The sequence below is a fragment of the Ursus maritimus genome, unplaced genomic scaffold, assembly GCF_017311325.1.
Source record: "Ursus maritimus isolate PB19 unplaced genomic scaffold, ASM1731132v1 scaffold_2, whole genome shotgun sequence".
NCBI classification, from domain to species: Eukaryota; Metazoa; Chordata; class Mammalia; order Carnivora; family Ursidae; genus Ursus; species Ursus maritimus.
The window spans coordinates 471,424-497,012 of record NW_024424452.1 but is presented as its reverse complement, the minus strand read 5'-3'; the positions used below and the strand labels follow the sequence as shown (position 1 = coordinate 497,012).

The following is a 25,589-nucleotide window of genomic DNA, read 5'->3' as shown; positions in this document are numbered from 1 at the left end:
AAATGACTGAGCGCCCAGGCGCCCTGACCCTGCCACCGTGATTGTGATCCACTCTAAATTCATTCTGCTCGGACTAAAACAAGCCTTTGGAGCATGACCACCCTCTCCGTCGTGTGACCTGGGGGCACACCCAACACCACGGGGGCACCGGATAAAGACGTCCCGGCAGCACGCGGACAGCCCTGTGTGCGCAGACCGTGAGCGGGCGAAGAGCCACAGTGACTCGTGGGGACCTCACATCCGAGCACGGTCACCGTATCTCAACCTTGGTGAGAACCCAGCCGAGACTGCCCCTAAGTAAGCAGAGAGCACCGTGTGCTGCCAGGGCCGACCGGCGGGACGCCGCCTCCAGGCAGCAGAGGGGCACATGCAGGGCAGGACAGGAATCCCCCTTTAGAACTCCGCTTCCCTCCCAGGCACCAAGGGAACCTTCATGTCAAAGGTCTACATTTTTAGAAAGATGTTATACTGTCAGATTTACGAAATCAGAAAAATCCCTGCTAGCGACTAACTTCTGTACCTTTTCTGAAACACGTGTGCTCTCCCCTCACACCAGCTGTGCAGTGCGGGACGCGAGGCTGCGTGAGAGGACGCGCTGAGCACGCAGAAGCAGTCACTGGACTCACAGGCTTAAGAGGGAGGAGGGGCTCCTTTGCTGGCCTCAAAGTCACGGTCACACCAATACAAAGCACAAGTGCTCGTCTCCACGCTGTCCTCACGGGGTGCGGCGCCCCCGCCAGGGCACTGGGCCGTGGCCCGCACACAGCCGCGGTCTCTGACGGCGCATCGTCCTGCTTCGGCCCTGCCAGTGTGCACCTCATCCGCGTTCATTCTACAAAGACGCTCTGCAGATAGACGGCAACTGCGAGACGCCTCGTCCCCACAGGAAAGCGGCTTTCAGAACGGAAGAAACGATGGTGTACAGCTCCCAGGGGCTCCTCGCCAACACCGCTCCCATGGGACTCCGGTGCTCGGGAGACACACGCACACAGCACACGCGTGTGCTCCCGGCGGGCAGGGACCCACCACGAGGGAAGGGTGGGAGGCCGTGAGACGGAGCCTCTGCTCAGAGTGCGCACCTCGCCCCGAGTCGTGAGGGCTGCACCCTGCCGCGTCCTGCGTGCGTCCTCTCTGTAACCGCGTCTTGGGTGACGCTTACAGAGGAAGGTGTTCTTGTACAGTGACAAAGCACCACCCGTTTCTAAAGTGCCTGCCGCTGTCAGCCGCCGCCCGTGCTCCACAGCCCTGTGCATCCCGCGGTGGCCCACACGCGCCCTTGGATAAAGCCGCCCGGAGCACAGGGCACCATGGAGGCGTCCTCGTGGCCTTGAGTGACACCGGAGGCTGCGGACCCGCATCCTGCCCGCAGCGCCTCTCTGCGGCTCCATGGTGCAGGCCCGGAACACCTTGGACAGAGTGCCGCCTCACAGACCTGGGGAAGGCTGCACTCACCTGGTGACGGGTGATGGGCTGGAGGGGGAGTGGCGAAGTCGAGCTTGTCCTTGAGGTCGTCCTCGTTCTCCCTCTGCCACTGCAGGCCGACCTTCTCCCAGAGGTCGGCGGCCTCGAGCCTGCAGCACGACACTCGTGTCAGGGCGGGCAGTTCCTGCGGAGGCAGCTGGGGCCTGCGGACGTGGCGCCAAGTCTCTCCCCGCAGGGGCCAGGAATTCCATCGGGCTTCTGAGCCCTTTACTGATGGCACTAAACCATGACCAATTTGTACGTGTGCACCCCAAGCGCTGGAAACACAAGGCTATTTTAAAGCCACAGAAACCGTCTGTGTGGCTCCCGGTCTCAGAGCCGATACGGCCGAGGGCACAGGGTGGGCTTCCGGGAGACACCGTGAGGCACAGCAACAACTCACGGACAGATGATCCAGAAAATGGAGGAACCCACACTTGCTACAGCGAAGGCCTCGGAACCCCTTAGAATGGAAGGCCTGACCGCCCCCCCGGAGCCGCGGCCACCAGTGCCATTTCAGCACTTACGCAATTGCAGGGATGTCGTCCTCGAGGCTGCTCAGCAACAGCGGGATGAGCTTGTGGAAGAAGGAGTAGCGGTCCCGCAGGTCCATCAGCCAGCCCCCCACCACGCAAGTCACCGCGTGCCGCACCTACACGCAAAGGCAACGGGAGGCTTCAGCTGGGCACCGAGAACGCAGAGGCTAACCGCAGGGCCGCGCCGGGCCACTGTGCACACCCGTCCAGGCCAGACGCCACCGTGAAGTCCCAGAGCGGCTCTGCCGTCCATCCTCAGGCTTGGAGAGAAAATGTCAGGGCCACCTCATCCTATTGGTGCAAGCCCACATCCCTGGGGCGTGGCCTGGTCCTCTGCTGGCTGGAGCAGGACCACGCTGCTGCCTCGGGTATTGTGGAGGCCTGTGAAGTCTTCTGTGGGTGACCCTCCAGCCAGGCTGGGCGCTGTCTCGCCGTGGGTGTTTGAACAGCTGATGGCAAGCCACCAGGAAATGTCAGCCTGCAGAGGCTGCACCACCAAGGCCTTTGGTCCTGGAGCCCCAGGGTCTCCTGGGGAAGCCAGCAGGGCACCCCAACTCTGCTGCTGGCAACCTGAGAAGGTGACATGCATGCCTCTGCCCACTTTGCCCACCACAGGGAAGAAACGAGCTTAGAAACACACGAGGTGCCCAAGGTCTAGCTCCCTGAGAGCAGAGGCTGAGGCGGGAATCCATCATGGGAGAGAAGCAGGATGGGGCAGGGGAAGCAGAGAATCCTGGGGGAGCTCAGGAGCACAAGGGAGCCACACCCAGGCTGTCCCACCAGGGGCAAGGGGCTGACCACTTGCGCTGCGTGTCTGTTGTTGGCTAGGGCTGCCAATGGGAGGGGAAGCACTCGCAGGGACTTCAGGTAAAGTGCGCCCCCAGCAGCATCCAGGCCAGGGTGCACGTCTAGGCACTTGGACTCGGGGTGGGCTGCTCAGCCCTGGCTCCAGCATGCAGCTAGACAAGCAGAGTGCACCCTGGCCCGGCCCCTGCTGCCTTGTCCGAGCTCATTCTCCCTTCTGGAAAATGAGAGAATAACAGGACACGTGCCACTGGCTCCTGGTGAGGAGGGAAAGCACCTGGCACAATGCTTAACATGCAGGAGGTGCCGGGGACCTGGCTCACTCACCTGCCTGCCAGTGTAAACAGCACAGACCGTGGGAGGCAAGCAAGCCTGGGAGCAGGGCCCTTGGGTTCAGTGCTACTGTTGCAACTTCTTGTATTACACAATTTTAAAATAAAAAGTTGCAATATGAAATAAAAGGTGGTTATTATTAATGACATGGCATGTAATTAACAATCAAAACCACAACTAAAGGTCCCAGAGAATCTCAGATAATCTTTCAACAGTGTGAAAACACGCGTGATTAGAGGTCCAAGCACCTAGAAACAACCAGACACCCGCAGCAGCGAGGACAGACAGCACAGAGCAATCGTCCTATGTTGTCCTCGCGCAGGATCCTAGCCCCTCCAGGGGCTGCTGAGGAATCAAGGTGCCTCATGGCTAATGTTGTACGAGACCCGAGGGTCATTCTTCCGGCAAAAGTACCTGTAATAAAGCCGCACCGCACTAGAGGCTCAGCCAACACCACATGCTGGCGGCACTCGAGAGCCCGATGGACGCAGGAATCCAACTGCAACCCGGCCTGGTTCAGACACGTGCAGAGTGAGTGCGGCCACTGCGGGGATGGCGGCAGGCCCTCGGGAGGACCGGACCCCAGAGGGCTCCTAACGAAGGTGTGTCCCGGCAGCTGGGGGGCCATGGACCTGCGGGGACCCGCGGGAACTGGTCTGTCTGCGCTCACCCCTGACACCCTGCCCACGTGTCGGGGCAATAGGAGGGCCCCACACCCAGGACAGTCACTCTGACATCCTCCAAGATCCAGGCTCTTTTACAGGTTGGAGACTTCATGCATCTCCCCTCGTGAGCTGGGAGAGCCTGAGGGCTGGCCTCCAAGAGGCTCCCGAGCCCCACAGACGAGCCTCCCCCAGCCTCAAGAAACCTGTTGATCCCCATTGTCACCAGACAAACTACCCCTTTCTCTCAGCTCAGAAAAACAGCACTGAGCCGAGTTGCCAAGTAACACTTTGGCTAAGCAGGAAATCCGTCAATTAAGAAAAAAAACGACAGGCACTGAGAATTCTTACTCTCCTGAGTCAGGTTCACGGATCCTGGGGTGTTGGGCTGGGAACACATGCACGTATGACCTGTTAGATCAGCACGCAAAGCCAAGGGGAAACACAGACGCGAACGCGAAAGATCATCGTCCGCTCTCCTCTACCTTGGAAGGCCCCACCTCAGTGTTCTCAGTCAAGGGAGAGAGGAATGGCCAGTCCTCATACGGAGGCCGTCCATTTCCGCACTCTGCCCTCAGCAGATGTGAAGGACGCGCTCATTCGCCGACTGACACTCTTCGTTCACCCACCAACTCGACAGCAGCTCTGGGCACAGCCCGTTGGAGGAAATCACCTTTTTCCCATTCACTCCCTTGGGCTCGAACATTTCAGAATTGAGGGGCTGGGGGCTGGGGGAGGCAGGGGGATCTTTCTGCCCAGCACCCGAGTGCAAGTAACCATCTCACGCAAAGTTGCTCTGCAGAACCCACTCTTGTCCCATGCTGACCAGAGGCCTTGGATTTTAAGCATCTTACGTCATTGTAAGTAAGCCCCATTTTTAAAGTAAAAAGTTTTAATAGTATCAACACAATATTTTAATAACAAACCAAATGTTATTTCAAATACATAGTACTCAAATTCTGTTAAAGAAAAATTAGCAGAAGGGGCTTCCGCTGAATCTGTAACATCTTTATTTTTCAATCTGAAAAGATTCAGCATAACATTTACAGGTGTGCAGTGGATCGGAACCGCTGCTGTACTTTCGCTGCTACTCTTCCTTCAGTCTGACATCAGGGGCAGAAGGTGGGAAGCGGGGAGGGGGAAGGAGGAAGGTCAGCACAACCAGCAAAGCCACCCTGCACCTCATTTCCCCCGCGCCCACGTATGGTATGTTTTCACTGATGTGGTGGAGATCTCACACCTGCTCTAACGAAAGTAACCACAGAGCGTAACCCTTCTCTGACGAAGCAACAGGCTTCTGTTTTTATGATATTCTGAGTGGACCCAAGGATTCCGATACCTATTCAAGTTCCTCAGGCAGGACTCCACCCCCCGGGGTCTGGAGTTCATAACATCCAATCTCACAGACTCTAAAAAGTCACCAGGATTGATGGGGGAACACGCTCCTCCCCGCACGCACCCCCTGTCCCTGTACCCATCATTCCTTAGCACCAGTGAAGTCCTTGGAGCTCATGAGACTAAGTCCCCTGCAAGGGCTGGGGCAGGACCTGCTCATTTTTATGCGCCACTAGGATGCTGGCAGAGGGCAGGAGCTCAGAACTGCCTGAGACCTGGCCTGGAAGCCCGCTGGGCCACCAGCAGTCGGGCAGGTGGGGCCGGCCCAGCTCCAGCTTGCCGAGCCTGGCTTTCCCACGCAGACACCCATGCGGGTCACACATCCTAGGTGCTTTAGCAAAAGGGTCAGAGTGTTTTATCCAAACTACGAATAAAAACACAATTCCAGCTTCTAACTGAAACACGACCACCTGTGATAATGCAGAGGGTTCATGAGGTAAGGGGATCCCAGGGCAACCGAGGGCTGGAATGGACACATGTGACACCGGATCATGGCATAACCCTAGCTGGTACTCATCTACTCAAACGGTGCATGCAGGAGGATGGGGTGGGCCTTCCTGGGCCTGGGGAAGCTACCTTAGCCCCACCACACTGGGACACCCCCCTTTCCATGTCCTCAGACATGTCCTGGAGACCCGAGGTGACAGAGCACCAGAGGGAGAATTCCAGGAGCCACACTAGCCATGTTCTGAGCCCCCTGTGTCCCCTAGGTGAGCTCTGGGTCTCTCTGGGCTCTGGTTCCCCATCTGTGAGACAGAAGTCATCACAGTCTCCTCTGCACGGAAGGACCACACAGACCAAATGGGTCAATTCAGGCAAAGCACTTAGAGGAAGTTACTTCCAGGTGGCCACTCACCATGTAGTTCAGCGACCCGGAACGTGGTCCAGCGGGCACAGGGCAGCAGCTGCTGGACGTTCTCTACAAGTTACAAGGCAGTGAGGACCTCGCCTTCTGCACAGTGTGGTGGGACCCTGACACAGCTGTCCACAGGACCAAGGCTCTGCAGGTGGCCCAGCCCTGGAAGTCCCAGCAAACATCCACAGAGCCCAGGACCATGAGGGCCCAAGAGCTGATGCAAACGCAGGACGGTGGTGCGTGACTTCCCTACCCGCTCACGGTCAGGAACTTTGTGGTCACCCCATGGACTGGACCCCGCATCAGCGTGAAAACTGGTGGGCAGTGGCCATGCTGGATTTGAAATCCCACTTCAATCAGCCCTGGAAAGCATACAGAGCAAACCAAATACCACTGGGAAGAAATGGAAACAAAAATAGTTTTAACAATGGAGTGCACTTGTTTTGGAATATCAAGTAACAAGGAATAGTTGCAGCCCCAAATTTTGGGAAAGCCTGTCACCAAAGAGAAAGCAATCAGCTGAAGACTTCCTCCGTCTTCTGTGGAAATGCAAACTCTTACCACCTGGAGTCAGGGCACCAAACACCCATGTTTTAAGCTCAACAAACAGATAAGCTATTCCGCAGTTATATACACAGAGCTATTTATAGGGACCCACCGATACACAGTCATGCTGTTTACGGGACCGTCGATGCACAGTTACACTGTGTACAGGGACCTCTGGATACTCAGTTATGCTGTTTACAGGGACCCATCCACAGTTACCCTATTTACGGGAGCGTATGGATACAGAGTTATGCAATTTACAGGGAGCTATGACATAACTACGCTATTTACAGGTAACTCCTGATGGATACACAGTAATGCTGTTTATAGAAAATGGTCAGTATGTAGTTATTACACCACTTTCAGGAAAACCATTTCACCTGGGACACAAGGAAGCCACTGTCTTTGCGGCCCCTGCTCTATGTCAAGCAAGCTGAGACACTGTCCCAGTCAGGGCAGCGCTGCCATTTTTCACTGGAATCCATCCTGGCCCTCACTTCCTGCAGCCAGGTCTCTCATGAGTGCTGACGCAGCACACTGCCTCCTCCTCCCTTGGCAGAGCTCAGCTCTGCTCTGGGTCCCCACCTCCCACGCTGGGACATGCGGACCCCACCCAGCTTGAGGGGCCAGCGTTCACTCACCTGGCCCCGACACCGAACGGACAGATTGGCTCTCGGGTGGAGGAGGGTCCTTTGTCTCCGCCTGCACCTTGATACAGCTCAGGGAGGCCCGCTGAGGATGAAGCCCCCGGCAAGCCAGGCGAAGCAGGCGTCCCGGGCAGGCAGTGGGCTGCGCCTGGACCCTGGTGCAGGCCATCACACACGCGCACCCGACTGGGGCCTTCTGTCCCAGCCCCTAAAGCCCTGAGGGGTACCTGCATCCTGCTGAGAGGCACGCCCAGTCCCGAAGAGGAGCCAAGGCCACTCCCCGTAGCCCCTCTGCCTCCTCAGGACTCCCATAGCAGGTGCTAAGCAGCTCTAAATCTTCTGTGGATGAACAGGCATCGTGACCCTCCTGTCCACATGCGCACACATGCCCGCACGCAAAACTGCATCGCGAGCCCCATGAGTTGAATGCTACGGCAGTAAGCACACGAAAACGTGCTCAACGTCACTAATCATGAGGGCAACAGAAGTCAGACCACGAGACACCATTTCACACCCGTTAGGATGGCTATAAATCAACAAACAAAAACCAAAAAATTAGTGTTGGGAGGACCTAGAGGAATCGAAACCCTTATGCATTGTTGCCGGGCATTTAAGACGGTCCAGTCGCTGTGGGGACTGCTACGGGGGCTCTTCGGCAAGCTCGTGGCAGAGCTGCTCTGGGCCCAGCAGTCCTGCTCCTTGGTTTACACCCTCGCCCAAACCACGTGACGCTGGACTCAGAAACCTGCACCTGCGTGTTCGAGCAGCACTATTCACAGCAGCCAAGAGGTGACAGCAAGCCAGGTGTCCATCAGTGGATGCACGGGTACACCAAATACGGCCCATCCACATAACACACAGCACTCTGCCTCAGGAAGGAATGGCGCACTGACACGTGTTCCAGCACGGGTGAGCCTCAGACACGTCACACTCAGTGGAAGCGGTCAGTCACCAGGGTCACTTAGGGACTCTGCTTCCACGAAGTATCCTGAGTAGACACAGCCACACAGACAGATGGTGCTTATCAGAGGTGGGGGGCAGGGAGGAATGGGGAGTCACTGTTCAATTCTGCTTGGGACGGTAAAAAAGTTTTGGTTGGTGGCCACGGTCGCACTATGTTGTGAATGTATTTAATGCAACTGAACTCCATCTCGAAAATGGTTGAAATGGCAAATTTCATGTTATGCATCTTTTACCAAATACTTTTAAAATAATCTAATATATCAAAGCTTTGAACGCTTAAATGAGCGAATTACATAGTATGTGAGCAGTGGCTCAATAAAGCTGTTTAAAAGAATAAAACAGGGGGCGCCTGGACAGCGCAGTCAGTTAAGTGTCTGACTCTTGGCTCGGCTCAGGCCACGATATCAGGGGCATGAGCTCGAGCCCCGTGTCGGGCTCCGTGCCCAGCACAGAGTCTGCTTGAGCTTCTCTTCCCTGCCACCCATCCTGCTCACACTCTCTAAAATAAATAAACAAATCTTTAAAAAAAACGAAAAAAAAAACCACAAAGTGCCTTGGAAGAAAACCGAAGTGTGCCTGTGGCTGGGAGGCCAGACGGTGCCAGAGAACAGTCTCTGGTGTCACCGGCCCTGGGCCCGGAGGCTAGCTCCAGCTGGGCGACCTTGAGCAAGTAACATAACCTCCCAACTGCAGGGGATGTGCAAGCAGCTGACACGAAGGATGAAACAAGGTGGTGTGTGGACAGCAGGGCAGGCAGGCACCCACATGCTTTAGGCGTGTAGCCAACGCTTCCACTATCAGGACAGCAGAGGCCACGCTGCCACACCGCCAGCTTTTGAACCACTGGCCGCCCCAAGCCACTTCCTATCCTGCTGGCCATGAGGCAGGGGCACTTTCTGACCACTCCGGAGGACGTTCACCAGCTACCGCTGCTCCTCCCACCCCATGTGGCCAGAAGCACACATTCCCTCTTCACTTGTCTCCTCCCCCACCACAGCCTTGGCTCTGCTCCCCATTGTTGCCGGGGTTTGTGAAGTTCTGCAAGCACGCCGCGGCCTCAGATCCATGACACAGCCTGTGAGCTGACCTCCACCAACACAAAGCCAACATTCTGATCTCTGTCTCTGCTTGGGTCCCGAGGCCCAACAGGGTGATTACCCTGATCTGTCCCTCCACGCCCAGGTCGGGTCCCGCAGCCACTGTGGCTTGTCAGGCCAATCTGCGTTGATGGATCGGCACATTACAGACGCCTCTGAAACCGTGGCGTATACGCAGTTACGCTGCTTTCCAAAGAGGCAAGAGTCCTCTTGCATATTCCTCACCATCAAGAAGGACGAATATATTAAAACAGTTCAACTCTCTGCAGTTTCTCGGAGACGTAAACTAAGATCACCTTGTGACTGAACATGATAAAAGACGTTTGGTGTGACAAGTTAACAGTTTTAAAAAAGAAAAAGGAGTGAGCTCAAATAGTGTGCTTCTGGTGAAGAGGAGGGACCACCCAGAGAAGAAACTCCTTACCTGGGGGACGTCGTCAAAGAGCCTCTGAGCAAAGTGAGGAAGCACGTCATCTACCGACTTGCCGCTGCCGAACTGGATCACGGTGCCCGTGGCCTTGATGACAGCCACCCGCACCTTCCAGTGCTGGTGGGAGATGCTCTGCATCAGGGGGCCGATCAAGGACTCCGACTGCATGTGGAAGTGGTCTGTGAGACAGGGCGACACCAGTTACTGGGCTTGCTCCTCGTGGGCCTCGACCCAGCCCAGCGCCATGGGCTCCCAGGAGGACAGGCCACCTGTGCCTTGGAACTTCCTCTCCCCACCCGGTCCCTGCTGCAGCGTGGCATCGGCTCAGGCCTGCCAAGCTCAGCTTCGTACCCCTGGCACTGGGAGAGGTATAGGACAGGCACGGAACCCAAACAGCACCAAACGGAAAAGGCTGGGGGCTTGACCCCATCTCAGCTGGAGGCAGGAGCTGTGACGGAGTGTCTGAAGCTGATGACAGTGGCACTGGGTGCCTGAGAGGGATGCTGACCAGAAGAGAGAAATCGAGCCTGGAGGACACTGTGCAAGTCCCCACATCAGGTGTGCCTGAAGCCAGACACCCGGTGCTACTGTAGAGAGCAGGGCCAACATCGCTTTGGGCAAGGCCACTCCGCTTCCTATTTGTAAGGGGCTCCCAGAAAGTCAGAACCAGAATGCCTCTGATACTCCTCGTCTTGGAGTTCTAACCTCAGTTCTGCTGCTGCTTGAGACCCATCCGTAAGATGGCTATTTCAGGGTTGCTTTGGTTGACTTCTTTAACCCTGAAGTCCTCAGATCAAGGCAGGATATTCATCTACTACTGCCCAGTGTGATGGGGATCCAGGAGAGGCCCTTCACCGGGAGTGGGCAGAGCAGGGGGATGGTTTTGAGAAGGGAGATGCTTCAAGCAGAGGGAACAGTCCTTCACTCAACAATCGGTGGACACCGGATGCGGGCAGGCACCTTGCTACGTGCAAGGCACCGTCCTACACTTGTCGAACTTATAACCTAGTGAGGGAACATGCAAAGGCTGCAAGACATGAGAAGAGGTCAATCTGGCTGATGCACAGACCAGGGAGTGAAGTGGTTGGGGGTCAATGAGAAATGTGTTAAAAGCTTGTAATTCCCAATGGCTGTCTCCAGCCCAAACCTCACCCCCAATTCTACTAGAATTCCACAGTACTTGAACCCAAACTTATGACTCACAGTGTAAATCTTGACAGTCCCTAAGGGGAAAGGCTAAAAGGAAGCCCCATTCCTCCTTTGTCTCCTATCCACCAAAACCTCCTTCTCCCTCATGCCTCACCCAATTCAAAAGGAAATCCTGCCAGTTCCATGCTCAACATCAATCCATTTTCCTCCGTCTCTAATAGCAGACTGCTCACCCCCACCCAGGCCAAGCTGTTATCTAAACATGGATTAATTATGACCCCAACTGACCTCATTTCTTCTTGCCATCTTGGTAATCAACTCTCCACAAGCACCAGAGTGATCTTTTAGAAATCTGAATCTAAGCCTCTCTCACCCCTTCTCCACACCCACCACTGGCTCCCCACTGTGTTTAATAATTTCAAATCCCCAGCAGCAACCCTCTGCCCGCCCTCCTTCCCTCCAGCCACCTTGACCTCCTTTATGTTCCTCAGATCTGCCAAGCTTATTTCTCAAAAGTAGTTTCCTCCTGACAACCCATCACTGATCTTCAACTTAAATATTCTGTCCTACAGGATGCCTTCCCAACAGGACTAAGTAGAGGCCTCCTACCATTGCACATCCCAGGCTGAGGCAGCAAGCAGAGGGAAGTGGGGCAAGATCCTACAGAAAGGGCTACTTAGAAAAAGGACCTATCCTGATCAGATTAGTTTTTTTAAACAACGGAGAATGCACGAAAGGAAAACAGGAGAAGCGGCCTCTCTCCATTAGGACAGCAGTCCAACCCAAAGAGGGAAGACAGGTAGACTGTCGAGAATGGGGGATGAGAAGTGAAAGACTGCAGCGGTGTTTCACAAAGCGTGCAACCACAACCGCCTGGATTAGTCACCCCGGCGAGGGCCAGTTACAGACACGCACCGCATCCCAGACCCTCAACAATTTCAGCGCAGGCTTCCACGAATTTGCATTTTGAGAACCACCGGATGGGGAAGAGCGGCGGCTGCTTCCGGGATCCAGGAGGGGCCCACCGCTGGCGGCCTCGCCTCCACCTCCCCGCGCCCCCATTCCCGACCCCGGCAAAGGCGGGCACCTGGCGTGGCGCGCGCCAGGTCCGCGGCGCACTCGCAGCTCTCACGGCGCACGGCGGCGAAGGGGTCGAGCAGCGTGCAGCACAGCACGCGCACCGCGTCGTCCAGGTGGGGCGCGAGCGCGGCGCCGCCGAGGCGCACCGCCAGGCTGAGCAGCTGCACGAGTGCCAGGCGCAGTTCCTCGCAGGTCTCGGGCGGCCGGCCGCGCGCGGACTCGGGACCGGCCAGGCGCGCGGCGAGCGCGGGCAGCAGGCGCGGCAGGGCATCACGGGGCCGCGTGGCGCGCCGCAGGCCCAGGTCCAGCAGGTGAGCGGCCAGCGCGCGGCAGCCCTCGGCCGGATCGGCCAGGCAGCGCAGCAAGCGCGGCAGCAGCAGGCGCGCCCACGGGCCCTGGAAGGCGGCGGCCGCCGCGGCGGGGTCGGCGTCGGGCGCCTCGGGCCACGCCGCCTCGAGCGCGCGCTGCAGCGCTTCGAGCGCGCGCCGCCGGCCCAGCTTGCTGTCGGCCTCCAGCCCCGGCAGCAGGCGGCTCAGGGCGCGGCTCAGTTCCGCCGCCTCGGCCGTCTCAGACGTCTCGGCCGCCTCGGCCGGGCCCGGGGGCGCCGCGGTCTCCGCCGCCACCAGTGCCGCCATCTTCCGCGCGTTGCTCGTCGCCAGGGGAGACGGCGCTTTCACGACGGCCGCGGCGCGGATTACGGCTGCTCTTCCGGCGGGCTTCGAACACAACTTTATTGGCAGCTCCGGGCGCGGACAGCACACGTCCGGGGTGGGTTGGGGGCGGGGAGCCGGAAGGGCCGCGGTCCCGCGGGCTCAGGGCTCAGTCGAGCGACAGGAGGCACAACTCTGCCGTGCGCGCCCCTGAGGGAGGCAATGGCAGAGGGGTTTGGCGTGGACAGGTAAGGCTTGCCCGCGAAATGCCGGCACTGGGGACTGCCGAGGGTTGGTCACAGTTAACTCCGCGACGGCGCTGAGGGCACAGTTGTAGTGGGAGGGGCGGCCGGGCAAAGGCCCTGGGGTGGGGGTGCTGCGTCGAATTGTGTCCCCCAGAGTCCGTACATCGGAATCCTCATCCCCAGGGCTTCAGAATGGGGCCTTATTTGGAGATAGGGCCCTACAGAGCTCATGAAGTTAGAAGTAGGTACTGGGGGCACTGATCACATGTGATTGTGCCCGTCTAAGAGGGGGGCTTCGGAGGGGCCGCAGCATTCCGGGACAACGCCGTGTGAACGCGGACGGCGGTCTGCACGCCAGGGACAGCGGCCCCAGGAGGCACCCGCCCGCAGACCCCTCCATCTCGGCTCCGGCCTGTAGACCGAGGTGGTCAGCGCTCGGTCTTCGCGGGGACTGATACGGGGAGCGCCCTGACGCTGCTCCGGGAGGCGAAGAGACCTCCTCGTGGCGGGAGCCCAGGGGACCGGGGGGGGGGGGGGCCGCAGGCCACCGGGGCCTTTTTCTTAAATTAACGGGGACTGGAGGAAGGCTTGCGGGCCAGGAAAGTTGGCCCCATCAGGCTTGCGTCTTTACGAGACTGCTTTGGCTGCTGCGGAAAAGGAGGCAGAAGGAAGGACTGGGGTTTCTCTGAAGGCTGAGGCTCTGCTCAAGGTGGGGAACAGCAAACACTCAGCGTGGGGAGGCTTCCTGCTCCAGGAAGAGGTGGTGCAGGCTCACTGTTCCTTGCCCCTCCCTCCAGGTACCACTGCGTACCTTGCCAGTAATTCAGTCGTCCATGGGCAAGGGGCTCTGATTGCTGGAGGGAGACTGGCTAGCAGGGATCCTCAGGACCAGGTGGTGGCAGCTCAGGGGTTCCCTGGGTTTTCCTATTCTCTCTTACAGCTTCCTAGAACAGGTGCCAGAGAGGTCTGCCACCCAAGCCAGAACTGCCTGCAGGCCATTGGGAGTTTCACTAAACTAGTCCATAATGTTGCTGCCTCGACGTCCCTGGAGCGCAGCCAGGTGGGCTGCGGGCGCTTTGGACCAACACTGGCCCCTGCCATGAGCACCTGCCCTAGATGAAACCTGCAGAGTCACAGTAAGTGACGTTCCTGATGGGACTCCTACAGCCGTTGTGGTAAGCACGTACCCCTGCTGCCCAGGGCCCACCCCTTTGCGCCTCTTTCATAAAGCCCCTGCAAAGCTTACTAAAGCCCCCCGCTGTTTTTGGTTTGAATTGACCGATCTGGTCTTAGCCCAGAAACCCCAAAGTACTCCATCCACAAACCTGTCTCTCTGCCTGCACCCTGCCTTGACCTCCTCGTGTGCTGTGCCGTGTACCTCCAGGACCTGTGAATCAAAAGCTTCTCTATTCCGCTTTCCCACACAGTCTTTGTTGACCCCCCAGGCTCCACCTAAGAATTGTTAAGTTTAACAAAGTCACAGCACAGGCAAGGAAACGGCAAGAAAAGCCACCTCTTTCTGGTCATAGGACTGGGAAAGGGGAGACCCAGCAGTGACCTTGTGGGTCACACCCCCACCCCACAGTATGCTGCAGCACCAGCATCAAAGCCCCTGCAAGCCCACCGACTCTTGCAGTGCTGATGGGCAGTCTCCTATGTGGGGGCAGAGGCCATGCAGCCCAGCGTCTTCCAGCTTTCCACCTGCTGGCACAAGGAGACCCAGGACCAGCAGGTGCTGCCCTGCTCCCCCAACAGCCGCAGCAGTGCCAGAAGAAAGCAGACCAAGAGGGCGCTGCCAGGGCTGTGAGATGAAACTCACTGGAACCATGGGCCGCAAAAGGAGGCCAGAATCTACACGCTAGACCTAAATAGGGCAACTTTCTGCTAAAATAGCAGATTTCAGTAACATCAGAAGTTTTCTGACATGATATGCAGAATGTTCAGGATACGCTCAAAAATCACTTGTCCTATCAGAAGCCACGAAAAGCACTATTTGGATGAAAAGACTATTAACTGACATAAATGCTAAGATAGATCAAGTGTTAGAGTTATCTGACAAGGGTTTTAAAGTAGTCATAAAAATGCTTTTAAAAAACATTTAGGAAGTCTTTGGGCGCCTGGGTGGCTCAGTCTGTTGAGTGTTGACTCTTGCTTTTGGCTCAGGTCATGATCTCATGGGTCATGGGATTGAGCCCCGTGCTAGGCTCTGGGCTCAGCCAGAAGTCTGCTTGAGTATTCTCTCCCTCTGCCCCCCTCCCCTCCTCTCTTGCGCACGTGTGCTCTTTCTCTCTCTCTCACTCTCTATAAAATAAATAAATCTTTAAAAAAAATAGGTCTTTTGAAACAAATAAAAAAAAAGTCTCAGCAAAGAGGGAAAAACTATAGAAGGATTTCCAGATGGAAATCCTAGAACTTAAAATTACAACAGCCAAACCAGTATTGTACCCAGCAGTGGACACAGTGATCACTGCACCATTGGATGGACACCACAGCACAGGGGAGATGAGGGGATAGAATCAGGGAACTTGAATGTAGAACAATAGTGTTTACTCCATCTAAGTGACAGATCAAATGGACCAGAGAGAAGCAAAAGAGCTGAGACACCTGTAGGACAGTGATTTGTGTCACCAGGGTTCTAGAACAAGAGGAGAAAGAACGTGGGCTAAAGAGAGATTTAAAGAAAGAATGGCTGAAAACTCCCCGAATTTGGTGAATGACATAAACCCACAGATTAAAGCAGCTGAGCAAGCCCCAAATAAGACACACCCAGACACATCATAGGTAGGCTTGTAACAGCTAAAGACAGACGGAAAAGTGTTAAACACAGCGGACCCTCAGAAAATGAAGAAGAGTAGAGTGGGTAAACATGGCAGTAAACTGACCACCTTTCACTTCCTAAGTTTCCTTAATCATACCTGACAGTTGAGCAAAAATAAGAACACTGATGTGGTGCTGAGAGTATGTGGAGGAGATAGTTATGGTACTTACATCTGGAAAATGGGAAGGTGAAGGGATGAAGTGGCAGTAAGGTTTCTACACTGCTCTCGATGTGGCACAACTTCCATAGCAGGGACTCCGAAGTGCCCCGTGTGTATGCTGATGTCTGGAGAAGCCACTAGGGAAACTAAACACAGCAGTACAAGCAAAAACATTAAGTGGAATTCCAAAAACTGTTTAAGGATGTCACAAGGCACAAGAGAGGGAACAAACACGAATGATGAAATAATAGATGGAAGCCCTAATATGTCGACGATTACTTTAAACATGGATGGTGTAAACACACCAGTTAGAAGACCGAGTGGCATAGTGAATAAAAACTATGCCGACGCTACATTATCTAATCTATGCTAAAACGTGTCAGCCACAGTGACACGGGTGGATTGGAGTCAAAGGGTGGGAACGGATGTATCATGTAAACATCAAATTTTAAAAAGCAGACTATATTAATATCAGCCAAAGTGGACTTCAGAGCAAACAAAATTTCTTGGAAAAGAAGACGGACATTAGCTAATGATGAAGTGCTCCATCAACCAGGAAGATCTAGCAATTGCAAATATACGTGCACCAAATGACAGATGTTCAAAGTATATGGCGGACTTCATGTGAGGACTTCCCTACCCATTCTCAGCAATTGCTAGAATTACTAGACAGACACTCAGCAAGGATCAGAAGAACACCACCATCAACCCACAGGATTAATGGACATGTGTGGGGCACTGCAACCACCAATAACAGAATACATATTCTTTTCCAGTGCCCATGGAACACATTCCAGAAGAGACTATATCCTGGGCCATAAAACAATCTTAATCAATGTAAAGGATTGAAATCCTACAGACTACGTTCTCTGACACATGGAATCAAACTGAAAATCAGCAGAGAACAAGGAAAGCTTCAAATGTGGAAATTCAACACCATGGTTCTACTCAGAAATACAAAGGAATGAATGCTGAAACGCGCGCGCACACACACACATTACCTGGAGACTCTAGGGAATTATGGTAAGTCAGACAATCATTGAAGGGTGACTGTATCATGATTCCACTTACATGGCACTTGTGAGATACAGTTTCACGTTTTCTGGGGCTAGCAGTAGGGCTGGGTGTGGCGTAAAGGTGCCTGTACAGCAGCCATGTGTGGTGACAGTACTTAAGCATTGTGGTGATGGTGGCTACACGGATATTTAGGTGTTTTGCTTTTTTTTTTTGTTTGTTTAGATTTGCTTCTTTATTAGAGCGTGAGTGGGGAGAAGGGGCAGAGGGAGAGGAAGGGAGAGAGCGTGTGTGCGAGCAGAGGGAGGGGCAGAGGGAGACAGAGTCCTCAAGCAGGCTCCGCGCTGGTGTGGAGCCCAGCTCTGGGCCTGATCTCATGACTGAAACCAAGAGTCAGACACTTAACAGGTTGAGCCACCCAGGCACCCCCTCACTGTTGATTTTTAACCCAATAGCGAAATACACAGACAAATCTGAACCCAGTAAGAGAAAGAGAATAGTGAGGGTTAGAATGGAAACTAGTGAAATAGAAAAGCAAACACACAATAGAGAATATTAATAAAACCAAGAGTTTGTTCTTTTAAAAGCTTAATAAAACGGATAAATCTCTGTCAAGTCTGGCAAGGGAAGAAAATGAGAAAACACAAAATAACGTGTGGAGTGTAAAGGGGTTATCACTACACTTTCTGAGCATTAAAACACACCGAAAGGATCATATAAGCCACTTTATCCCTCCCAAAGGATAGGAAATGCAGGATTCCTAGGAAAATGTGATTTACTAAAACTTACACAAGAAGAAATAGAAAGGCAGCAGACTCTAGTACCTAGTAAAGAAACTGACTTTGTGATTTAAAAAGCTTCCCGCAAGAATGGCTGTAAGCACAGATGGTTTATTAACTTCAAAACGTTTAACTAGGAAATAACTCTCATCCTAGACTCTTTCCAGCAACGGAAAGAGGGGACATCTCCCAACCCGTTTTGTGAGGCCAGCCTCACAGTGACGGGGCCATCGCACAAAAGGAGAATTATGGGCCGACCTCTTTCATTAAATACAGATGCAAAAATCCTAAACCAAATGCTCACCAAGTCCATCTGGAAAGAAGGAATTTAAAAAGAATAGATTGAGTTTATTCCAAGGAAAACAAGGTTCATTTAACATAAGAAATTAATGTAATCTACTGCATTAAAAAAAACTGAAAGAGAAAGATCACAGGATCATCTCAGGTGCAGAAAAAGCATTCGACGCAACGTGACACCTGTTCATGATAACTTAGCGAATGAGGAATAGAAGGCACATCCTCAGATATCCCACAGTGAATGTCATATCAGATGCAGTGGACGGGTTCCAAACACAGCCGTGACATTTCTCCCACGCCTGCACACGGATCCAGCCTCGTGTCGAATCTGAGCTGGCCTGCAGACTCACCTTGGGCCCAGGGACGTGGCGGAAAGGGTGCCGAGCCGTGTCTCTGCCCAGCATTGCGGAGAGCTGGCAGCACCTCGCCCCCACGGGGAGGGTTCACCCTATAAAACAAAGCCCAACAAAACAAACACCACCAGAAAGTGACAAGTATTGGCAAGGACAGGAGGAATCGGAACCTGGCTCGCTGCTGGTGGGAAGGTAAAACGGTGAGGCTGCTGTGGAAAGCAGCCTGGCGGCCCGTCAAAGAAATGACACCTAGGATTCCTGTAAGATCCAGCAGTTCCACGTCCCGTTATGTAGCTGGAGGGTATCAAGCAGACACACACCTGTGCTCATGCTCACAGCAGCCGAGAGGCGGAAGCATCCCAAGTGTCCGTCATGGGTGATGGAGAAACCCGATGTGGTCCGTCCCACGATGGGCTACCGTTTAGCCTCACGTAGGAAGGAAGTGCTGACACGGGCTCGAGACGCCCAGTGAGAGAAGCCAGACACAGAAGACCCCGTATTGTAGGTTCCACTTTGGTGAGGTCCCTGATGGTGACACTGTGGCGGGGTGGCGACTTTCTTCCGGGAATTCTAGGTGCAGACCCCCCTTGGCAAGTTGGGGGAGGAGCTAGCCAACCCCTCTCCTTCCCCACCTGCGCACGGCAGAGGCGCCTCGCTGGGCGAGGGCATGTTCCAACTCCCTAAACTGAGTTTGGTGACTTAGGAAGTCCCGGACACTTAGGGAGACTGAGTTGGCACGGGGTTTGTGTCATACATAACCCTAGAACTTTGAATTTCTCTATGTTTGAGCCAAAATGTGGTGGAGCTGTCCAAATGTGTATCTGGGGCAGAGACAGGACTTCCTCCACTGAATAAATATTAAAGAGCCAGGAAGAGGTAAGGGAAAAGTGATCTCCAAGTCTGTTCCGGAGTCTTGCTTGTTCAGTGTTCTGGTGACATATATTTTAAAGTGTGTCATTTAAGTCAGTGTAATAAACTGATTTTAGCAGATAGCTTGTGGTTGGTTCGTTCATTCATTATCTCATCCAACAAATATTTATGGGGTGTTCGACATTTCCGGGCGTCTTGTGAGGCACTGGGATACAGCGGTGAGTCAAAGCAGATGCAGTTACTTCTCATGGAGCTGTTGGTGGGGAAGGAGGTCATTGATCAAACGGTGACACAGACGGTGCCCTCGAGCAGTGGGACGGGGAGCGGAGGTGCAGGCCCCTCCAGGAGAGACCCTGGAAGTGGGGTCGGGGGCACAGGAGTTCAGCAGGCTCAGAGGAAGGGATGGCTGGCCTGGGGAGGAAAGGGGAGGGAAGGGGATGTGGGACCTCGGTGGGCTTGAAGATGTCACTGGCTTTGCCTCTGGATGGGTCTGAGGGGGCAAGTCAGGAGGCAGCCAGAGGGACGGGAGGTGGTGGGGCCTGCGGGCAGGGCCAGAGTTACTTTGCAGAACCGGCAACGATTCAGGGCTGAGGGGGAGGGCGATGTCCGGGGCACTCCGGGTTTCTGGCTTGGGGAACTGGACAGACGGCCCTGCCTTTCGCAGACGCACAAACACTGGGTGGCAGCCAGCCCCGCAGGGTGGGAGCGTCTCCTGTGCAGCTCTCGGATCTGGAGGTAGGCTCCAGTTATCTAACGCGGTGTTGCACACGACGCGCGTTTGCGAAGTCCGTAGATTCGGCAGGTCACCGAGAGTGCCCTGGGGACTTGTTTCCACTCCGTGATGGATGGGCCTTGCTGGGAGGCAGCTCTCCACGTAGCGACGCGGGCTTCCTCGTGGTGTGGTGGGTGGGCTCTAAAGGCACCCAGTGTTGCCTTTTAAATCTAGCCTCGGGATGCGTGTGGCGTGAACTGCGAGCCGTGGGGCCCCTGGCGTTCCGGTAAAGGGCTGAGGTCAGCACCTGGTGTGCAAGCATTCATGCATCCGCCTGGTTTTGGGGTGCCCCCCGTCTGGAGACCGTCTGTCTTACTCCTGCTGGGGCGTGAGGCCGACTCTACCCCCACCACTGGCTCTCACCTCTTTGGCATCTGGTGAAACCATTCCTGAGGTTTGGGGGGATTCTGTGGTGTGAACTGGGTGCTTGGCGTTCACCGTTCAGCGTTCTGGTTCGGGTTAGTCAATGACAACTCTCCTGTCCTCCTTCAGGCTCCCAGAATTTTGTTAAGGTCTTTGCTGGGTCCTTCCCGTCCTCGAGGGCTTGTGCCTTTAAAAACAAAATCCCTCTGGGGCGCCTGGGTGTGGCTTCGTCAGTAAAGCGTCTGCCTTCCGCTCAGGTCCTTTTCTCGGGGTCCTGGGATCGAGTCCCACGTCGGGCTCCCTGCTCAGTGGGGAGCCTGTATCTCCCTCTCTCTCTGCCACTCCCCCTACTTGTGTTCTCTTTTTCTCTCTCTCTGTCAAATAAAATCTTCTAAAAAAATCCTTTTGTTACTTTAATGTGGTATGTGGAGTGAAAATAATGGGTGTTACCTGTGAGCAGAGAAATGCGTGAGTAAGGATAGTCACTGCAGTACTCATTTTTTATCACGTTATCGATAAACTTAGCCAAGTGGAACTGCTGGGCTGTGTGTCTGAGTCTGTGCTTGAGTCTTCCGCATGGGAGTCCGCAGAGGCCCTATCGGAGCCGTGTTTTCCAGGCCCGTTCCCGCACCCTCACCGCACGGACTTGCCCGACGGCAGGACTTGTGCCGGCCAGCGGGGTGGCATGGGCACCGCGGCATACTCTGTGTTTGCCCTGTTCTTGGTTGGAGTGAAGCTGGGCGTCTTCCTGCCGAGAAATCAGCCCTTTGTGATAGGTACTGCTATAGACTACTTGTTTTACCTTGAACGTGTGAGGGTTTTTATGCACGGTTTTCATTTTTACAGAGTATGTCGATTTTTACGAGTACGGCCCCTCGATGTCGTAGGAGGACTAGAAAGGCCTCCTGTGTCCTGAGAGCGTAAAGACATTTCCCGACACTACTTCCATTGCTTTTGTATTCAAATCCCTGGTCCATCTGAAGTTTATCTGTATGAAGAGGCACAGGTGACTTTTCTTAGTTCTCCCCAAACTAATTATTGAATTATTATTATCCCCGCAAATATGCGGTGCTGTCTTTATCACATACAAAATAATCCCTGTAGACGTTGATTTGGGTTTATTTCTGGTGTCTCTGTTCTGATCCCTTAATGATTGTTCGTTCCTGTGCCAGGTTCATAATAGTTTAATTCCTTTATCCCTAGGATTTTCATCTGTGGCTTTGCTGAGCGTCCACGCCTCCTCCCGCCCGAGTCTGCCCATGCTCCTGCGACAGAAATACCGCAGGCTGGGCGGCTTCTAAACCCACACGTGTATTTCTCACGGCTCCGGAGGCTGGCGTCCGAGACCCAGAAGCCGGCCCCTCGGCTCCGGGGAGGCCTTCCTCTCGTGGTGCCCCCACACGGCAGCAGAGGCGAGGGCGCTGATCCCATCCTGAGGGCCCCGCCCATGACCGACTCACCCCGAAGCCCCCTCCTGACACCCCACATGGGGTTAGGGGTGACACAAGCATTCAGCCTGTAGCATTCTTGCAGTGGTTTCCTCCTCATCCAGCAGCAACCCAGACATGGGGCTGGGCTGCTTTCCCTGATTCCCCCCGACAGCTATCAGCGGCTGCGTGACAGTCACCACAAACTTAGGGGCTTAACACCACACACACTGATGATCTCGCGGTGTCTGCGGATCACACGTCTGGGTCCTCTGGCGGCTACGCTAGAGGCAGCACCGGGTTCTCACCAGAGGCTCCACGGGGTATCTGCTTCTGCGTGTGCTATTGGGACACCGCCACTGGGGGCCACACCCCAAGGCCACACCAGGGAGCATGCGTGCTCAGAACTCGCTGACATACGGTGGCAATACTGGTGTGAAATTCTGCATCCCAGACCTACCTGGTGAGCAATGTGGAAGTTGAAAATCAGCACTGTTCTTACAACGTCTCCGGCTGCCTCCTCCGCAGGGAATTTCCCAGCGATGGCGGTATCTTCGGAGGTGTGGGGCTCGAGGAGTGGTTCCCACCTCTCCCCTTGCCTTCTTTTCCTCCGTAGCTCACCTCTTCCCCTGTGGCCTCATCTTCTGCATTCCTCCAGGGCCCTGCCCGTGTGTACCAGGGATGGGACTTGGATCTCTCCCTGAGGAACCGCTGTGGCCCTGAGAATAATAACCGCTGGCGTTCACGGTCAGTGCTGCGCGCTCCTGCATGTACCCCAGCCCCAGCTAAAAGCAGCACATGAAGAGCATCCACCTGTTTGAGAGGGGAGGGGCTTTTCCAGGAAGGTTCCAGCACCCCATTGTCATCCCAGAGCGAGCCCTCGGTAAGCAGCAGTCAGCCGCGTCCTCCACCCTCCGCCCCCCTCAGGGCTTTTGCACGCTGCCAAGGCACCCTGCGCACCGAGCGGTGCACTGCCAGGCCCAGCCGACCACGGTGCCCTGCCACCTCTCCAGAGACCCAGGTTGGACGAGTAATCTTCCTTTCTGCATCGCAGAGAACGTTTGTGTTTGTCTCCGTGCCATGAAGACCAAACGAAGACGACAAGGACCCGCGCCCGCACCTGTGTGCTGCTTACCCTCAACATCAAGCCAATAGACTCACGTAGCACTTGCCCTTAGAGCCACGAAGTACAGGGAGCCCCACCCCATCTGGAGGTGCAGTGCCCCAGGGACGTCTTGCTGCAGAAGGAACACTCAAGTTGAATCTTGGGGGACAGACTGGAGTTGGCAGAGGCAGGAGTCTGGGGGTGGGTAGTGGTTGGGAAAGAACGTGGCTTTGAAGTTGGGTCTTGGGTCCTGGGCTTGGTTGCCCAGGTTCTAGGGGTGAAATAAAGCCCCGCAGAGCTGGGGAATGTGAATACCTTCTGCTGGGGAATACAAGAGGGCTGAGCACATAGGGTGGTCCTTCCCTGTGGGTGGAGGGAACATTCTCAGACAAGCAGTTTACTGGGTAACCGGATACCAGTTGTATGTTTTCAGTGGAAGGATGTGGCTGCTTGGACACCCTACAAAAGCTGGGGTTTGTCACTATCCAGCGGGGAGGCGACCTAGCTGTGAATGCCAGCATGGTGGTGTCCATAGCTTCCCAACCAGCTCCCTGCTGACACTTGACCTCCCCCCACATTGAGGGCAAGGGCTGGGGAGGCAGAAAGGAGTTCCCAGTTTGTCTACCTGAGTGTGACCTGTTCTTTACCTTCACGCAGGCAGGAAGAAGTAGGGCTAGTATCCAGCCCTGCTGCAGGGGAATGGCGGCTCAGGCGGGCCGCACTGTGGTCAGTCTGCTTTTGTGGACAGGGGAGTGTGGGAGAGGCCTGAACTCCCTATCCCCTCTCCTGGTGCTTAGACCACTCTGTGGAAAGGATGGGGACCTCCAACTGATTGAGACGAAGCTTCTGCCACCACGTGCCAGAACGGGGGCAAAGCATGACATTGGGCAGCGGGAACAGGAGGACAGTCCCTGTTTCTGCAGGTCTGGGCTTATAGATTAGGAAGTCACCCGGGGGCTCCACAGGCCTCAGCGACCTCATGGACCCTGGAGGATGGTGGGAAGAATTCAGCATTACCCACTGATTTCCCACTGGGGCGTCAGGGTGAAGCTGGTGCCCTTAACCAAGAAAAGGAAATCGGCTCACCTCTCCCTGGGGTGGCCAGGGACCCTCTGGCCACCTCTTCTGGCCCTGAGCTGGAGAGTGGGGGCCTGCAGATGTGTGTGCAGTGGGGGGTCCTGGCCCTTACCTCGAGGCTCCATCAGCTGCAGCTGCCGGCAGTGCCATCACATGGTCTCCAGGGGAGGGGGTGAGGAGGTGTAAGGAGTGCGTGGCGGAGGGCAGTGGTGGTGGTCCTGGCCCCCTGTGCATGAAAATCTGCGGCTTTGTCCACCTCGAGGAGGCCTGCCCAGGCTTGTCTGCCTAGGCTTGCTTCAGGTGCGTGGGGTCCTTGGGGAGGCCGGGGAGAGGGAGGAGGAGGGGGCACAGGGGTAAGCTGGCGGTGCGGTGGGGGAGAGGTCTGTTGGTGAGCAGATGGAAGGATGCTGAAGGGCCGGAAGCAGAGGAGAGTGGGGGGTGGGGAGACCCGATGCGGGGGCGGGGAGGGGGCGGCGGGAGGGAAGGGGGACTGGCCGGGTGCGGGGGGTGGGGGTGGGTCGGCGCGGGGGCGGGCGGAGGGCGGCGCCGCTGCAGTGCGGGGACCCGCTCGCCCGCCGTCCTCGCGTCGCCGCCGCGTCCCCGCGCAGCCGCCTCGGGTTTCGGGCGCCGCGCATCCAGGTACGCCGGGCCGGGCTGGGATGGGGTCTGCGTCGGGATCCCCGGCCTGCGTCGGTGAGGGGCTGAGCTCGGCGGGCCAGGAGGCCCCGGGAAATATGGGCCTTTGGGGAGCCCCCGCCCCCTTGGCCGAACCTGGGCCCTCGGCGCAGTCGTGGAGAGGCGCGGAGGCGGGGGGGCTCAGGATTCGGAGGCTCGGGGGCCTGGGGAAGGGATGCAGGGGCCGAGGACTTGGTGCCTGGGGAAGGGGCGCGGGGACTGAGGGCGCGGGACCCGGGGTGGGGGCTTAGGGATCGCAGACGCGGGGCCTGGGGAGGGGGCGCGGCCTTGGGGCTTTCCTGGCGGCTGAGAACCCGGGCCCGGGTCCCCGCAGTGGGGCGGCTGCTCGGCCCCTGTTTCCGAGCCGTGATTGTGACTTAGCCCCGTGAGCCGGGCTGAGAACGCCGGGCTGAGAACGCGCGGCCGTGCCATTGTTCTCCATGTAAACCCCCCCCATTCCAGAAGGTCCCTCCGCTGGCTTTCAACTGTTTGCCGTGTTTTCTCTCTGTTCCTGCCAAGCAGTCTACCCCGATCCTCTAACAGCCCCTCTCCATCTCCCTGGTTCACACAATTGTCGGTAAAATGGGAGGAGGGATGGTGGCAAGTGAGACCACATAAGTGCTGGGCTGGCCACTCAGGCCCCCCGGGACCCCCACTCTCCCCCTTCAGATTGCTCAGCTGAGTAGGAAATCTGTTTGATCCTCCTCCGTGCCACAAAGATCTGTGAGGTAAGGCTTTGCGGCTGTCACTGTCACGTTCAGGGCTTGTCCAGCCTCTCACAAGGCAAGGCCCGTGACCATGGGCCCTGTGACCCTGTCCCATCAGTCACTGGATGGGGCTGCAACAACACACCTCGGGGGCCTGTGGGGTGCCCCAGGCTTCCCTCCCCAGTGCCCCCGTGATGTGTATTCTCCCCCACAGACAGCCACGAGCGGGGTCACCATGGCGTCCCCATCGTCCTGCCAGGCGGAAGAGGACGAGAGTCTGAAGGGCTGTGAGCTCTATGTCCAGAAGCATGGCGTTCA

The 25,589-nt window shown here is 55.9% G+C and overlaps 2 protein-coding genes across 2 annotated transcripts in view; one reads left to right on the top strand and one right to left on the bottom strand.

Moving 5' to 3' along the window:
• DNAAF5 (dynein axonemal assembly factor 5) overlaps positions 1-12,594 on the bottom strand; it is a 47,044-nt gene extending 34,450 nt beyond the window's left edge. The window contains exons 1-4 of the mRNA XM_040634619.1: positions 11,967-12,594; positions 9,725-9,909; positions 1,989-2,113; positions 1,453-1,571 (exon numbers count right to left, since the gene is read on the bottom strand). Coding sequence (XP_040490553.1) covers positions 1,453-1,571; positions 1,989-2,113; positions 9,725-9,909; positions 11,967-12,594 — 1,057 coding nt within the window. The remainder of the gene's footprint in view (positions 1-1,452; positions 1,572-1,988; positions 2,114-9,724; positions 9,910-11,966) is intronic.
• Positions 12,595-12,724: 130 nt separating this feature from the next.
• Positions 12,725-25,589, top strand: part of PRKAR1B (protein kinase cAMP-dependent type I regulatory subunit beta) — a 106,587-nt gene continuing 93,722 nt past the window's right edge. The window contains exons 1-3 of the mRNA XM_008698287.2: positions 12,725-12,857; positions 13,795-14,029; positions 25,486-25,589. The exon at positions 25,486-25,589 is cut by the window's right edge and continues 100 nt beyond it. Of these exons, the coding sequence (XP_008696509.2) occupies positions 25,507-25,589 (83 nt within the window). The 5' untranslated portion in view covers positions 12,725-12,857; positions 13,795-14,029; positions 25,486-25,506. The remainder of the gene's footprint in view (positions 12,858-13,794; positions 14,030-25,485) is intronic.